This window comes from Poecilia reticulata, chromosome 18 (genome assembly GCF_904066995.2).
Source record: "Poecilia reticulata chromosome 18, P_reticulata-male-v2, whole genome shotgun sequence".
In the NCBI taxonomy this organism is placed as follows: domain Eukaryota; kingdom Metazoa; phylum Chordata; class Actinopteri; order Cyprinodontiformes; family Poeciliidae; genus Poecilia; species Poecilia reticulata.
The window spans coordinates 18,831,434-18,846,779 of NC_088847.1; the positions used below are offsets into that span (position 1 = coordinate 18,831,434).

The following is a 15,346-nucleotide window of genomic DNA, read 5'->3' on the forward strand; positions in this document are numbered from 1 at the left end:
AAGTAACTTATGCCGGTCAAAGCCTTGACCTGACCCCAAAAATCCAGCTTTGCTTAAGACCTGAAAATGGCAGAACACAGAACCTCTTGAACACAGAACCTCTTGATCCAACCTGAAAGAGCCCGAGAGGATCTGAGGAGGAATGGGAGAAAATCCCTGAAATCCAGGTATGTAAATCTTATTACATCACACTCCACCAGGTTCAGAGAGGCTGAAATCACAGCAAGGAAGCCTTCAGCCTCAGACGATGAAAGGAGCCTCAACACTTGAACTCAAAATAAATACAATCAGAGAAAATGTGCATATGCAAAACTTTCACATAAAGGCTTTAGTGGAAAAAAGTGGAGGAGGACGAGCACTTGGGTCTTAGTTTGTAGACAAACAGAGGTCATTATGAGTGTGTAACCATCCGTAGCCTCGTGTTGTGTGTGCTCTCATGTGTGAACGCCGACAGAGAGAGGGTAGTCCTCCAGAAACAAACACTTACAGCCTGGAGAAGCATCACACAATTACCAAAAAGGATCAACAAACCACTTACCTTGCAAAAGGATTGATTTGTCTTTATTTTTCTTATATTTTTACCATTTTTACTCTAATTTTATGCAACAAATCAACATAAGGTGGTAAATCATTCTAAACATTTATATTTAAATCACTTTACTTCGTTACCCCTCATAAAGACACAAATAGGATCAATTAAATTAGGAAAGTGTATAGCTGTGTGTATTTTAACGTTTTAAATGTTTTTTCTATTGGGAACATTAGTTAATTTGGAAACTTAACCCTTTCATGCATAAATTATAATCCTTTGTGTCAGGATGATTTTTTCCAAATACTTGTTTATTTTCTTAAGCCATAAAAAAGGTAGGGAAAAAAATATTTTGTAAAAAAAAAAACAATTTTGATTTTTTTTTTTTTTTAGGTGATCAATTGTAATTTTTTCCAAATACAAAGTTGTTGTTTGAAAAATACATCAGTAGTGTTGTTCTTTAGTGGTTATCTGATGTCACAATATATTATTTTACCTGCAAGAGTCGTCTGCAGTAGAAGGAGGGACCGGGTCGGTCAGCATGCTTTTTTGTCTGTCGGCCATATTGGATTTAACAAAAATAATTTCTTGCATTTGCAGCTGGTGGCCAGTAGTTGATAGTGTATTTTATGATGCATTAGTGTCCATTTCAGTGGTCTGTGTGCATTCATAACATACAAATCCACAAGAAGCACAAGAAAATGCCTATTAGATAGTTGTTAACTGCAGTGACCACTACACATAAAAGGGTTAAGATACCAAAATGATTATCTATTTTCATATAAAAGTGGCAAAAAACTAAATCCACATCACCGTAAGTACATCCACTGTCAACGTTGACATACAGCAGCATTATGCTGTGAGTTATTTTTTACGAAGAGGGAAGGAAATTGGTCAAAGTTGGCTTAGGAAACCTTAAAACAGGTCAATCATGAAAGAAAACCTTTAACAAGCTGCAAAAAAAACAAGATTCACATCCCATCAGGATAATAATCCTGAACATTAAGAAGGAACAATAGCTGATCGGATTCTGATTTAATCTGATCACTACGAGTTGTTTCTGGGAGGAAAATGGGCAAAAACATCAAGTTTCTAGCTACACAAAGCTGGGAAAGATATTTTTGCTCTGCAAAAATATCCATTACTTTGTGCACATAAAATCCCAACAAATTAAACTTTGTGTTTTTAATGACAAAATGTGAAGATGCTCAAGGGGTGTAAATTCATTTTCAACTCGCTGCATCACCACTCTGAAATATGACACAAGCTCTAAGTTACAAAACATCCAACTTTCCCGTTGCCAGAACAGCTGCTGAAGTCACCCAGGAACTGCAGCTTATATATAGTTTCTTGTTTAGGATATAAAACAAAAAAGACAGAACTGGGTAATTTAAAATCGACAACTACAGCAAATAACCTGCAGTTTCAGCATTACGTCTGCTGCATATTTTCAGTACAACTGTTTTCCATATTCTATGCCCTTACTTAGAAGAATTTTCAACCAGTAGCAACGATTCTTATTTAATGTTATGGAGCCCAAAAGCAGGACAAAGTAATTAACCCATAAATCCAGTAATGTAATTTAAATAATTCCCAACTTGGAAGCGCTGTAGTGGTCAAATTATGCGACGCTTACCTCGATCCTCCCCGTGTCTGGCTGGAAGCCCCTGGCAGGGTCTTCGGTCGTCACTCTGCATTGGATGGCACAGCCGTTCACCCTGATCTTGTCTTGTTTCAGGCCCAGTTCTGGCAGGCTGCGGCCTTCGCACACATGCAGCTGGGCGTGCACCAGGTCCACGCTGAGGAGCAGACCAGAGGTAATTAGCCGAGTAAAGATCGATGAGCACAATTTGAAGATGGCCGCTCTAAAAGTCCCTCCAACACACACTTAGACGTTCTGGAAATGTAGCAGGGTTTTATTTTAACAGTATTATAGATGTGAAGTTTGTCCAAATGAGTTTATTTATTCTTTGAATTTATTTTTTTAATCAACAAGTTGTTTCTTCAGACATTTACTGGTATTTTAAGTGCTGATACGCTGCTCTTGGCAGTTGATGGTTACCGTAGCAACCTGTAACTGACGGCTCCTCCCCCTTTTTTTTGTTGCCGTCGGTAACTGTGGTATGCATTAGAATCAGCTCTGCGTTTTCTTTACAAGTATATTTTGAAACATAATACTTGTAATTTTGCTATGTTTGTGTATGTTTTTAAATGTTATTGTTCATGTTGCCCATTTTAGCTAGGTTTAATTGAACAAATCTTAACTGCTTCTAAATGCTCTTTGGGAGCTACTGCTTTGTAGTTTGTTTAGGGTTATTTATTGAATTTTATTTAATGTATAGGGGCAGAAGCTGCTGACTGGTGTTAACCACCAACTTGATTTTCTCTTTTCTTAGAATAAATACAGTGAACCTGTATGTCTGTCATGAAGTTGTTAACCTACTAGACCTGAGACGAACGCAGAACGGTCACACACACATACAACATTGTTTTCACAAGTCTTTGTTATCAGCACCTTGTTGTTCTGCATGTTTAGGTGGTTTCCATCTTCCAGTAAACCTGATTTCAAAATACAAATGTCTCCAGTTTGTTATCAAGTTCTGCAGGCAGATTTCAACTCAAGCATGGATCCAAAGGAGAACTGTTCACCTTTCTTTTTAAAGAAAGAAACTTTTGTTTTGGAGCATTTTGGCAACAAAAGGTTTGAATTACTCAATGTCTGCCATTAAAATCAACAGCCTTGCTAATAAAGCAGATAACCTAACTATTGAGCTTATGGTTTATTTTTAGGGTCATGCTAAGAAAATAAATTACGAGATTAAAGCCACAGTATTAACATAATATTACCTAATAATAATCCTCTTTATATTTTAAATTACAGTATCATATTAGAATCTAACTGCGTTTGGTGTCCATATCTAATGCATATCTTTATAAACTTGATGCAAACCTCAGTGATTGGAGGCGGGAGGAGTCAGATAACAAAAATCTTTCTTGCATTATTCAACAATATACATGTTTTGCTTCCGTTGCATTGTTCAGCCTTAAATCTCACAAATCAGCCTCTTTTCATTTGATATGTTCATACTTACAAAAGCCTGACAAATTAAAACTAAAGAATAAGAATCCAGTGTTGTATTTCAAGGATTTCCTAAAGAATGACAAAACAACTTCACCCAGTAATGATAACGCGTTCCCCTTCTGGCTCGTTTATTGAGATGAAATAAATTCAAAGTCTAAAAGTCTTAAATTACTAAGCTGTTCACTTTTGCAAGAACAATTTACTGTAGAGCTGAGAATGAAAAACGAAAAGAAAGGACAAAGTATAACGCATGAGGCTACTTTATCCAATAAACAACATCTGGAAATCATTTGTCACATTTATTTTTAATTTGCGCGCACAAGCAGTCAGCAATATGATGGATAATTTTGTGCTTTATTATTAGCAAACTTAAGAGGGAATATAAATCTACAGCCTGGATAGAGGGTACTCTAATTTTCTTTCAATTCCCTGAGCTTTAACTTCCATCAAAGCTGCCTCATCTGTATGCATTTATTTAAATGTAAAGCTTAAAAGGCCTCCTGGGTTCATCTTCCTGACCTTGCACTCTAATGCACATCCCATTAAAAAAAAAAAAAAAAAAAACCCTTTTTCAGTATTCAAGAATTTTGTTTAGAATTTATACATAACGACATCAAAGCTATACATTGGGAGCATATTGAGGTTAAGTCTCCAACAACACTTGAAGTGCCAGGAAACAACTTTATCTGCAGACCAATGCGTTTTGGCTTGCAGAGTTTGTCAGAGTTTGCAAATAACATTGTTTTCTAGAACTTGAAGTGTTGATGGAGTCTCATCTTAACAGATTTTTCCCCTATGCATCTTGGGAGTTGGTGAAGTTGTGCCAGACGTTTTTGGAAAGCAGCATGTAAACTGAGAAAAGAAGCTTTTCACTTCTTTTTTTATGAAGATCCCAGTTAACATTTAGCCGCAGTGCGCTCAAACAGAAAAACATCTCTACATGCGCAATGATGCCACAAAAAAAACCGAATTAAATTGAGTTGAAATATTTAATTAATTGGATGTTTTCTTCTAGAAAGTTGATTTTAGAAAGAACCGTGCTACATTTAGCCATGTTTTAAACTGGTTCACAAGAGTATTAACTTATGTAGAACTTAATTTTACTTGAGACAAGTTTCACATTTTGTTTATCATTTTTCTAAGCTCAACTTTCTAGAATTTTCTATTCATTTTCCAGAAATTTATTTTGCATTACATTCATTACGTTGCTTTTTATTTGCAAGTTTTTCAAATGCAACACAATATTCAATTTGGCATCTGTCAAAAACTTTGAAAGAGACCTGATCTAGGTTTTTCCAAGTGACTGATTTCAGTAATTATCCCTCCAACACAAACCAGTTGAAGCCACAAGTTAATCTTTGTCTGATAAGCGTGACTATCCTAACAAAATGATAAATTTAGCAAACCCACAGATAGATGCGACAAAATAAGAGTTTATTGCATGCAGAAACAAGCCAGATTGTTGCAGCTGCCACTATAATTTACCAACATAATCAGTCGTCCAGCAGCACCAACAGGAATCAGATTAAGCAGGTTCAAAGAAAAATGTGTTGTTCATAAACAATGTAAACATTGTGGCTTAATAATCTACAAAAATTCAAGCTTAGAAGATAATTTTGGAACAAGACATTAAAATGCATGTAAAGTTGAAGGATGAAAATAGAATCATTATGGTGGAAACCAAAAACTCCTCATCTTGTACAGAAGATAAATGAATTTGGTCTTCCCCAGCTCTTAGAAACTAGGTCAATAAAACTTCACATAAACCCATCTATATGAATTAGGAGGCTGAGCTGCAGCCAGTAGTCGCTAATCAAATGCACCCAGTGAACTGATAAGCATGTAAACAACTTTTGAAAAGCCGTTATTTGCTCCAGATTATTAAGGTGTCACAACAGAGCTGTCGAGAAGTTCGCTGAAAGATTTCTGAGCAGCAGCGGTTGCAGCAACAAGCAACTTGAAGCCCATTAATCTATAGTGAGATTATCCAGACATCCTGAAGACTCCAGTGAGTTTCCAGTCCATGACGACGCCGTGGTTCAGATCAAGTTGCTTTATGTCCAGTGTGAAAGTTTCAAACATTCCTGCAGTAAACATCTTAAAAATCTATCACAACATAAGCATTTCATATGGGTTGATATCGATAATTGATTAGCTTTTTTGTTTTAAATATTGGAGATGTGACCTTTCCCGTTTTTTCCAGTTTTTACTCAATGCTGTCTTTTTATTTTTAATCAGTTATGAGACACAGTGGTGAAACCTTAAACTGCTGTTACTAGAAAGGGTGTTGCTGGGTAACCAAAGAATAAGCGAGTTGCTAGGTAACCAAAGAACAAGCGAGTTGCTAGGTAACCAAAGAGTGAGAGAGTTAGTTGATGCTAAACAACCATTCTTAGCAAATAGCTGAGTGGCTAAAGTCTTTCGTTTGACTACATCCCCCAGAATGCTAAGCGGTTCTGGATCAGAGTTCCGTGAAATTATTGAACATTCTATCAGACATATTATCTATAGATATTTATCATCATGTGTCTATTACAGTATATATTGTTACAGATTTATTGTCCATTCCTAATTTTAGGTGTGTGAAATAAAAACGTGTCTCTGGATGAGCTTATTGGATAAAAAGAGTCAAATTAGTGTCGTAATCACAGTTGAAAGAGGCCCAGTGAAGTATTTTTTTTGTTACTTTATGTGGCCAGGCAGTTTGCATCTCTTAATATCTTTAGTCCAACACGGCGTGTCCGTTTTCAGGCCAAGCCTTTAAGGATGCCAGTTTTTGCTTTTTCTCTGCTGATGCCTTCTGAAAAGCTTCTAACGTTTGTTTGATCTGTGAAAATCTTAAAAGCAAAATGCAGACCACCAAATGGGTCCAGGAATGAGTTCTTTGAAATACCCTCACCCCACGAACCCAGATATTTGGCAATGCACCTAGTGTCGGGGAAATAAGCCTCAGGCTACCTTAGTGTCTGAACACTTCTAACATTTCCATTCATATAAACTCTCTACATCCAAATACACGCAACACAGAAACATAATAGACAGGCAGAGAAGTTATTAAAAAAAATTCAAATGAGACATTTTTTATTTTATTGCGAGGATTGGATGTACAATCTTTAGAGGTAACAATTGCCATTCAGCTTTTTGCAAAAGCTGGCAACCTTACCCAGTCTGAGGGTTCTCAAGCATAAACATGTTTGAGGTGATGCCATCGCATCTCTCTAAACACCTAAATGTTTTAGTCAGCAGTGTTTTTGCAGTTGAACTCTCACTCTCATTGTTTAATCATGAACGGTGACGTTAACTGCAGAAGCTGATGCCTGCAGTGTCTCAGATTTTGTTCCTGATTCTTATGTGATCTCCTGGATCTTCCAAGCTTTCGCTATATTGAATGTCAAGGTTGACAAAGTAGTTCACTAGAATCAAAACCCTAAAAATGGTTTAGTTACTATTTCCATTTTCTGTTTCTCATCTGCTCTTGAAATTATTTAGATTGGGTTTTAAATATTGCTTTCATTAGCTCTTTTAGCCTACTTCATGTTGTTGAACAGGTTCTATTCACATGATTTTGGTCAACATCTCAGGCAGCAATCAGCACGAGTAAAGCCAAAGTACAATTACATTTTAATGATTCGTTCACACCAAACGCGATTTGAACATCAGGCACGTCTGGTTTACATTCAAAGTCTATGTGGAGGTGCGTTGAGGGTGCAGCGCGTTGCGTCTAGCGCTGCGTGGTTTGAAACATCCTGAGCATTTTACAAGTTTGATGGTGGAGTTGAAAAATCTGAACTTCCGCTGCTCGATGCGGAGCGTCAACCAATCAGAGCGACGGCGCTATGTGACAGAGGTGTAGTTTCTGACATAATCTACTAAAAAAACGACAGCCAATAAACTGATTGTTGTCGTTTGTTCTCGTCCTATAATCTACGACCGATCGATCGACACCAAAGTAGGAAGAAGATCTTGGAAGAAGATCAGCGAGGAAGATGGAATGTCGGGTAAGTTATAACTTTTACTATTTGAAAATATTTCCCCACATTTGATCTATCCAAATCCATCCAGCAAAAATATTTAATCACGTTAAACATATTTATTTAGACGAAATATGGAGGAGACGCTGGAAGAGTTTGAGGGTGATTTTGACGCGTCTGGAGCAAAATATGAAGCGTCTGACTTCAAAGTGCACACTGGTAAAACTTGAAGCACTGGACACGTTTTTTACGCACGTAGCGCATTAAGTTTGAACGCACCGTAACACAGAGGATAGCGTTATTCCCTTTACTATTTATATTTAATATTGTAAATGCTGAATGACCTGAAACATACAAGTGCAGCAAAAAAGGAAAAATAAATCAGTAAGAGGGAAATACTTAAGGCACATATTTTCTTAACCTTTTTATAAACTGTCATTTTATAGAACCTGCTAATCTTTTGTGAATGATGTGAACGTACCAGACAAAAATCCAACTAGAAATGCTAACTACAGCTCAAGCTCATACTAAAGAAATGTCTTAGTACCTTTAAAAGTCCACCTCTTAAAGAAAATTCATTTTCGACCCTTCAGTACTGAAGCTTTAGCTTAAAAGTACTCCAAGTCAAATCTGCTCTCAAGGTCTGAGCCAACCTTAAACTACATCTGAACCCAGCAGGGCTCCCCCGCAGCGACCTTCAAGATCAAATAAAACCCTTTCATCCGAGGTCCAGGTCAGGCCCATGTAGATATTGTTTATCCGCCAGCGCAAAGGTTTTATCCAGTCTGAGGCAAGACTTGACACAATCTGACTAGGGATTTAAGCTGCAGTACAAAGTGGCTGCAATGTTAAACCAGTCGACTTTACAGACTAATTATCTGCACAATGAAACTGGGAAATGCTGCTACACACAAGTAAATGGTGGCATTTAATTATAAAGGCTTCATAGAGCATCGAATTATTCTTTATAAAAACAGTAAAATCTGATTTAAAAAAAAAAACCTGATGTTTATAGTGGTGGGTTCATTATGAAGCCAATTGAGGCTCAGGTATAAAAAGTGCAGAAAAGGTTTCATTAAATTGTAATTAGGTTGAAATTATCCAGTCTGCCCTGAATTATACACAGGTTAAACAGCAATGGTCGAGGTCATTGGAGGATGTACAACGTATTGGCCTTTGCTAAAGGGTGGAGCACATGCACGAATGAGAAACATTAAACATTAAATTTACATTAAATTAGTAAATTACAGGAAAGAAATGCATCAAACAGCTTGAACTATTTTTACTGCCTTCACTCACATTAACCTGTTTGTAAAATTCAGCCCCCACATGAAGCAGCAGGAACACAAAACTTTGTGCAGAAACGCCACATCTCCACACACTGAGACCATAAACGCAGAGTACTAATTGCATATCATTTTCAGTCGATACACTCATAGCTTGCTAGCCAGGGTAAGGAAGGTGGCTGCGCGCCCAGAACTAAAAGTGGGAGGCAAACAAAAGAGAAAACACATGAGGGAGTGGAGCAGCTTGTTGTGGCCTTAAGAGAGGAGGGGACAATGACAAGCACAGGGGTTAAGAGAATATCCCAGTCTACTCTTGAGATCCAGATGGATGAGGGAAATTGAGAGATGAAGGCTGAATGACAGCTATACTCTCCCTAATCGAGCAAAGAGAGCGCCAAAAAATTACATGAGGGGAAGAAGAAGGTGTGGGAGTGTGGATAAAGATAAAAAGCTGGATGAAAAAGGAATGAGTGGGAAAAGTGGGTGCGTGGAAAGAGATTGGATTTGGCCTCGCTCAAAAGGAGAACGTGAAAGGAGGTAAAGAGGAGGAGGAGGAGGCATACGAGGGTGGAAGAGTAGAGGAGGAGGAAGAGAGATGGGCTTGGAGTGGGAAGATGAGATACTGTGAATACATGGAAAAGTGGAATGAGTGAGATAAGAAAGGGAACATCCATGTCGAATTGAGATGGGGGCGAAGGTATGGGGATAAGGAATGACTCAGGGAGAGGGTGGATGATGGTGGAACGATGGAAAGATGAGGTGGTGGAGAACTGCTGTTTTAGGGGCAAATGAAGACGGAAAATTCAGTTGAACCTACATTCAGGTAAACGACATTAAATCCTCTCTTTGCTGGAAGATGAAAAGCTGACAAACCTTTAAACACCTCATCATGTAACTAGTAACTACCCAAACCTCTCACTTCTGCTTGCTTAATATTACTTTTTGACTATTCTACCCGCCCCCACTTCACTGAATGAAGAACAAATACAGGTCCTCAAAAAATTAGCATATTGTGATAAAGTTAATTATTTTCCATAACGTAATGATAAAAATTAAACTGTCATATATTTTAGATTCTTTGCACACCAACTGAAATATTTCAGGTCTTTTATTGTTTTAATACTGATGATTTTGGCATACAGCTCATGGAAACCCAAAATTCCTGTCTCAAACAATTAGCATATTTCATCCAACCAATAAAAGAAAAGTGTTTTTATACCAAAAAAGTCAACCTTCAAATAATTATGTTCAGCTATGCACTCAATACTTGGTCAGGAATCCTTTTGCAGCCTTCAATGCTGCAAAGGCATTGGAGGCTAGTTTAATTTTTATCATTACATTGTGGAAAATAATGAACTTCATCACAATATGCTAATTTTTTGAGAAGGATCTGTATGCTTAACATGAACTGTAGGTACTAGTCTGGTGGTTTCATGGTTAAAAGTGAGATTTCTTGTTTGTAAACAAGCTTCACTGTTCGGTTATTTTCAACCTGCTGAGCCCGTTGGAGGCCAGGTGTACATACTGCAAACAGTAGCTATTGTCACTGCAAGTAGCTCGATATGTTCCAACATTTATACTGTATAAAGTATTGTTATAAAAGTTTGCTGTGAAAAAACGTTTTCCCTAATGTTTAAGTTATCCCATGACATACCAGAATTTCAACTTCTGATTACATAATTTTTTTTTTTTACAAATTAAATTAGATGTTGAACTCAGTTATTACCTGAGTAGCTAAAATGAACTAGATGGAAAGAATAAGGGGGAGGGATAGATAGAGCTAGCTAGAGAAAGATATGGTTACAGAACGACCAAGAGGGAACTAGGAACAGTTTGAAGATGGAGAGCTAGCTACACAGAGAAAGAGAGCTAATAAGACAAGTGTGGAGAGAGCTAGCTTGAAAGAACTAGCGAGAGACGGAGACGAAGCTAGAGAGATGGATGAAGAACTAGCAAGAGATCTAGAAAGTTAGCTAAATAGAGCTAGAATGATGAGAGAACAAGTTAGATAGATAGAGGAGCTAGAGATGGGAGATGTATAAAGAGTTAGCAAGGAAGTGCAAGATGGAGAGCTAGCTAAAGGGAGCTATAGAGTGATAGAGCTAGACAGACAGAGCGCTAGAAGGAGCTAGCTAAAGAGAGAAAGCCAGATAAAGAGCCGGAGATAGAGCTCACTAGAGAAAAGTAAAGCTAGCTGTAGAGAGAGAGTTGCATAGACAGCTAGAAAGATAAAGAGCAAGCTAGATGGAGGGATAGAGCTAGGGATGGCGCTAGCTAGAGAATGGTAAAGGTAGCTAGAGAGATTAAGCTATCTATGGGGAGATAAAAAAGCCCATTGAAAAAGCTTGACAGAATTAGACAGCAAGCTAGACAGAAAGAGGACAGGACAGAGAGGCAACTTCTGAAGCAAACTGGTTGATTACATTTTGGGGCATTAAAGGAAAGAAACCCAAATACAAATGTGCTTCACACTTTTAGATTATTCGTTGTACATAAATTTGGAATTTATGCAACTCATTTGTCGAAATCAGAATTACAAACCGTGTTGGGTGCAAAGTCAAAATAAAATACAAGTTTGTGGCTATGGCATGACCATGGTGCATTGATGTACAATCAACACACAAAAAAAAACATTTTCCCAAATTTCAATATCTTCAAAATGAAACAAACCAAAAGAATCGTGTTAGACTTGTGAAAGTGATGAAGCAACAGAATCAAACATAAGACATTACAGAAAAGACCATCTAATCCCAAGCCCAGATAATGGAAAAGTATGTCATTATCTGCAGAAGCTTCCTACATTCATTGCCTTTTCTTTTATCTCCTTTCCCATTCTCCCAATCTTTCATCTTCAGTCTCAACCCGCCTCCCATACGTGGTCAAGAAATGCAAAACATTTCTTCCTTTTGAAGTGAATACTTGACTTTATAACTGCTAAGACTGCTTAGTGCGAGTCAACACAAGGTCAGCACAAGTTTCTTCTACTCTGCATTTATGTAACTCACAGTTGTACAAGTTGTCTGCAGGAAATATGTTTTTATCAAAGATGCCTTGAAGGCAAGTGGTCAAAATGCAGTCTTGGCTAAAACTTGTGCAGCTAAGTCTATAAAACATGTAAAATACAAATCCAAGCGAACAACCCGAGTGGTTTTTACAGTGCTGTGTCAAAAAGCAGACACCTCATTAAATATTTTGTCTTTTTCAAAAGGAAAAGTTTTGTTGACGCCGTCATTTTCGGAGTTCACCCGTAATTGGTGGTACAGGGAGAACTGGACTAGACAATATGGCTGAAAAACATCATGATATAAGCATTTCATGTCAATCACTAGATAATTATAGGTTAGTTTTTGCTTTAAATATCTGAAATACTACCAGACTGGTGGCTTAAAATTTCCTGTTTTATCCACGGTTTTCACACAACACTGTTTATTTTTAAGCAATTATGAAGCTCTGTGGCAAAACCTTAAGCTGCTACTGTGCCAGTTACTCAGATAGTTGCTAGGTAACCACAGAGCGAGAAATTAGTTGTTGCTAGGTAACCACAGAGTGAGGAATTAGTTGTTGCTAGGTAACCAAAGAGTGAGCAAGTAAGTTAATGCCACCAATCTTGCTTTGCTGCCCATGAGATAAATATTCTATCAAAACATATAATCTATTGATATTGATCTCAATATATATCACAATACATATTATTGATTTATTATCCAACCCCATCATAAATTAGACAAATGTATAAGATTAGAGGAAAATATGTCAGTCTAAAAGCCCAACAAATTATGTGTGTTAAAATATTCTGAACACTGGATGTCAACTCTGTTGTCCAAAGAAACTTTCTGTGAAGTAAAAAACGAAAATGCAACCGGGGCCCAACAAGAGAGATGCAGATAACCTGCGTATAAAGAAAGAAGCAGCAGCATAGATGAATAGCAAAGAGAATGAACAAACAAGAAATCAACAGGGAGGGCCAGAAGAATGGGACTGGAAAGCCAAAAAGAACCCACAGAGGAAAAAAGACAGACTTAGGGAAGTATGAAGGACAGATGGAAAGCAAATAAAGACAGCAGAGGCAGCCGTCTTGTGTGAATTTCATAAGACGTCTTCAGACAGCAAACAAAACCAAAAGAAGGAGCGATGGCAGAAGCAAAGAACAGAGAAGGAGGCAGCGATACGACGAAAGGAGGAAATGTGTAACATGGATGAGCATTTGACATCAGAAATAAGTGTTTTTATGAAGGAAGCCAAAAAATAAGAGGGAAAGACGAAAAGAGCAAAGAGAAAATAGACACTGATACAAGTGAACGTGACGGGATTTTGTTTTCATCACATACATTACAAAGACGGGGAAGCGGTTTGGCATAAGTGAAACGGGAAAGGGCATAAGGGCAATGAGGGGTGGAGAGGAGGCAGAAACGTTGGCCCAGGGGACATCTACACACACAAAACAGGATCTATCTGATTAGATTCCCTTCCCTTTTTCAGCTCATTTTCTCAAGCCTCGCTATTGGCCTATTAATTAAATCTAGCTTTTCTTGTTATGAAGCAGATGGAGGAGTGAGGAGAGGAATGCATAAACCACCAGAAGGCGGCGAGGACAGGGAAGAGAAAGGCCAAAAGGGGAGAGAGACGGTGCATGCTAATAAGGAGAGGGAGGATGGACAGAAGGAGACCAAGAACAAGAGGGATAATGTACAACGGGGACAAAAATCCAGCATTTCTACCAGCACTGCGCAGCGTAAAGACCATGCACTGCTGACGTTAAACTCATTTATCTTAAAACTCATAATTTGTGTTCACCAGACTGGTGGAGATAATCAGCACAACAGAACCGGCCTTTCTTCCCACAGCATCAAGAGCACTGCAGCTGCTTCACAGATTCAGGCTCGCCACAACGCAAAGCCCTAAACCATATTAAACATCCGCTGAAACTCAACTTTTCCACTAAAACAGGAAGTCCTAGAGCCGCATCAATGACAAGGATTACTAAAAAACCACTAAAGCCTGGTTCACACGGCACGATTTTAAAATTCACCGCTGATTTTCAAAACCCGATAAAAAAATACGATCGTACTGATTTCCCTCAGATTTGAGACAAAAAATCCTGCAAAGACCCAAAGTATCACACGTGAATTTAGAGTAAACACGGCTGACGATGTAGAAGCAATAGTGATAGTTTGAGCCTACTTTAAGCGATAAATGATGCTGTCCAAGACAATCCAACATGTTGAATATTCCTGATTGTAGATCGGAGCGGTCCCGACGTTCTACCGACTCGACCCGATCAGTCATAAAACGCCACACACGGCAGGTTGATCAGTTACGATTATCACAAGCAACAATCTTAGAAAGCCGGACGTTCTAAGATTGTTGGAAGGAAAAAAATCGGGGCGAAAAATCGTGCCGTGTGAACTAGGCTTAAAGTAAATGAAACTACAGTTTTCAGAGCACATTTTGGACACCAGAACTGCTTCAAATGATCTCTAGTTTGTTTGTGTTGAAAGTATGATTCTTTTGGGCAGATGTGAATGTGTAGTTGAACTCTGGAAGGGAAATGATTCATAATTTTCTCCCAAAGGTTAATTGTGTATTTGTATGCTTTCCCAGCAGGCGTTACGCAACAGCGTAGGAGAGCGAAGCAGCAAGATGGCGGAGCTGGCTAAGCTGTACGTTTCTTCTTTATCTTCTGTTATGCAAGAGGTAACACTTGGTGATAACTTTTAGGATTTGTTAAATTAAAAAGACCAATAACCCCAATCCTAAAATAAAACTGCTTGTTTGTTTGTTCAGTTTACTTTTTATTTACCACATAAAATCCCCCAAAAATACATTTATGTTTGTGGTTTTACTGCAACCAAATGTAGTTCGAGAGTTTCTCTCTTACGGGGATCTTATTTTTACAAAAGCTTCCATTTGACTTGATCCATATTTTATTTTGTAGGACTGCAGGTGAAGTTTTCTTCTGTGAAATCTGAATCCATAAACTATAGATGCATTTTCTATCAAGGTTAGGTTTAAAAAAAAAACAGTCCATGGTATAAAAAATAAAGACGACCACATCAGCCTTGACATTAAAAGTTAAACTTGTACAGTAAGAGGTGGATTTATGTTCACAGGCTGTTTGACTTTTACTTCAACTTCTGACGATGCATCACAGAATGTTTCAAGGTCCTCCTGGGATCTGATGTGTGCAAAATACCCCATAAGGTCTGGACTGATGTCTAAAATTGATTCACTTATGTGTCTCTCTAAACTCTACACAGGTTGATAAAACTTTCACCTCATGTCTGTCGACGTCTTCAAACTGAAATCAGATTTGGGCGTAGTCCAAGCTCTGTGCCAGTGATATGGGCAAAATATAAATCCATCAAACAGAGTCGACAAACATCTGAATGCAGATTTCTATCAAAGTTAAAACAAATTTTAAAAACTTTTGAAAAGTGCAACAAAAAACGTTCCGGTGACTCAATTGGCTTTTCAAATA

General features: G+C 37.9%; 1 protein-coding gene across 2 annotated transcripts in view; it reads right to left on the reverse strand.

The window, feature by feature from the left end:
- pcxb (pyruvate carboxylase b) overlaps window positions 1-15,346 on the reverse strand; it is a 392,212-nt gene that overhangs the window by 275,603 nt on the left and 101,263 nt on the right. For both annotated transcript variants that reach the window (XM_008435894.3, XM_008435895.3), the window contains exon 11: window positions 2,166-2,328. In XM_008435894.3, coding sequence (XP_008434116.1) covers window positions 2,166-2,328 — 163 coding nt within the window. The remainder of the gene's footprint in view (window positions 1-2,165; window positions 2,329-15,346) is intronic.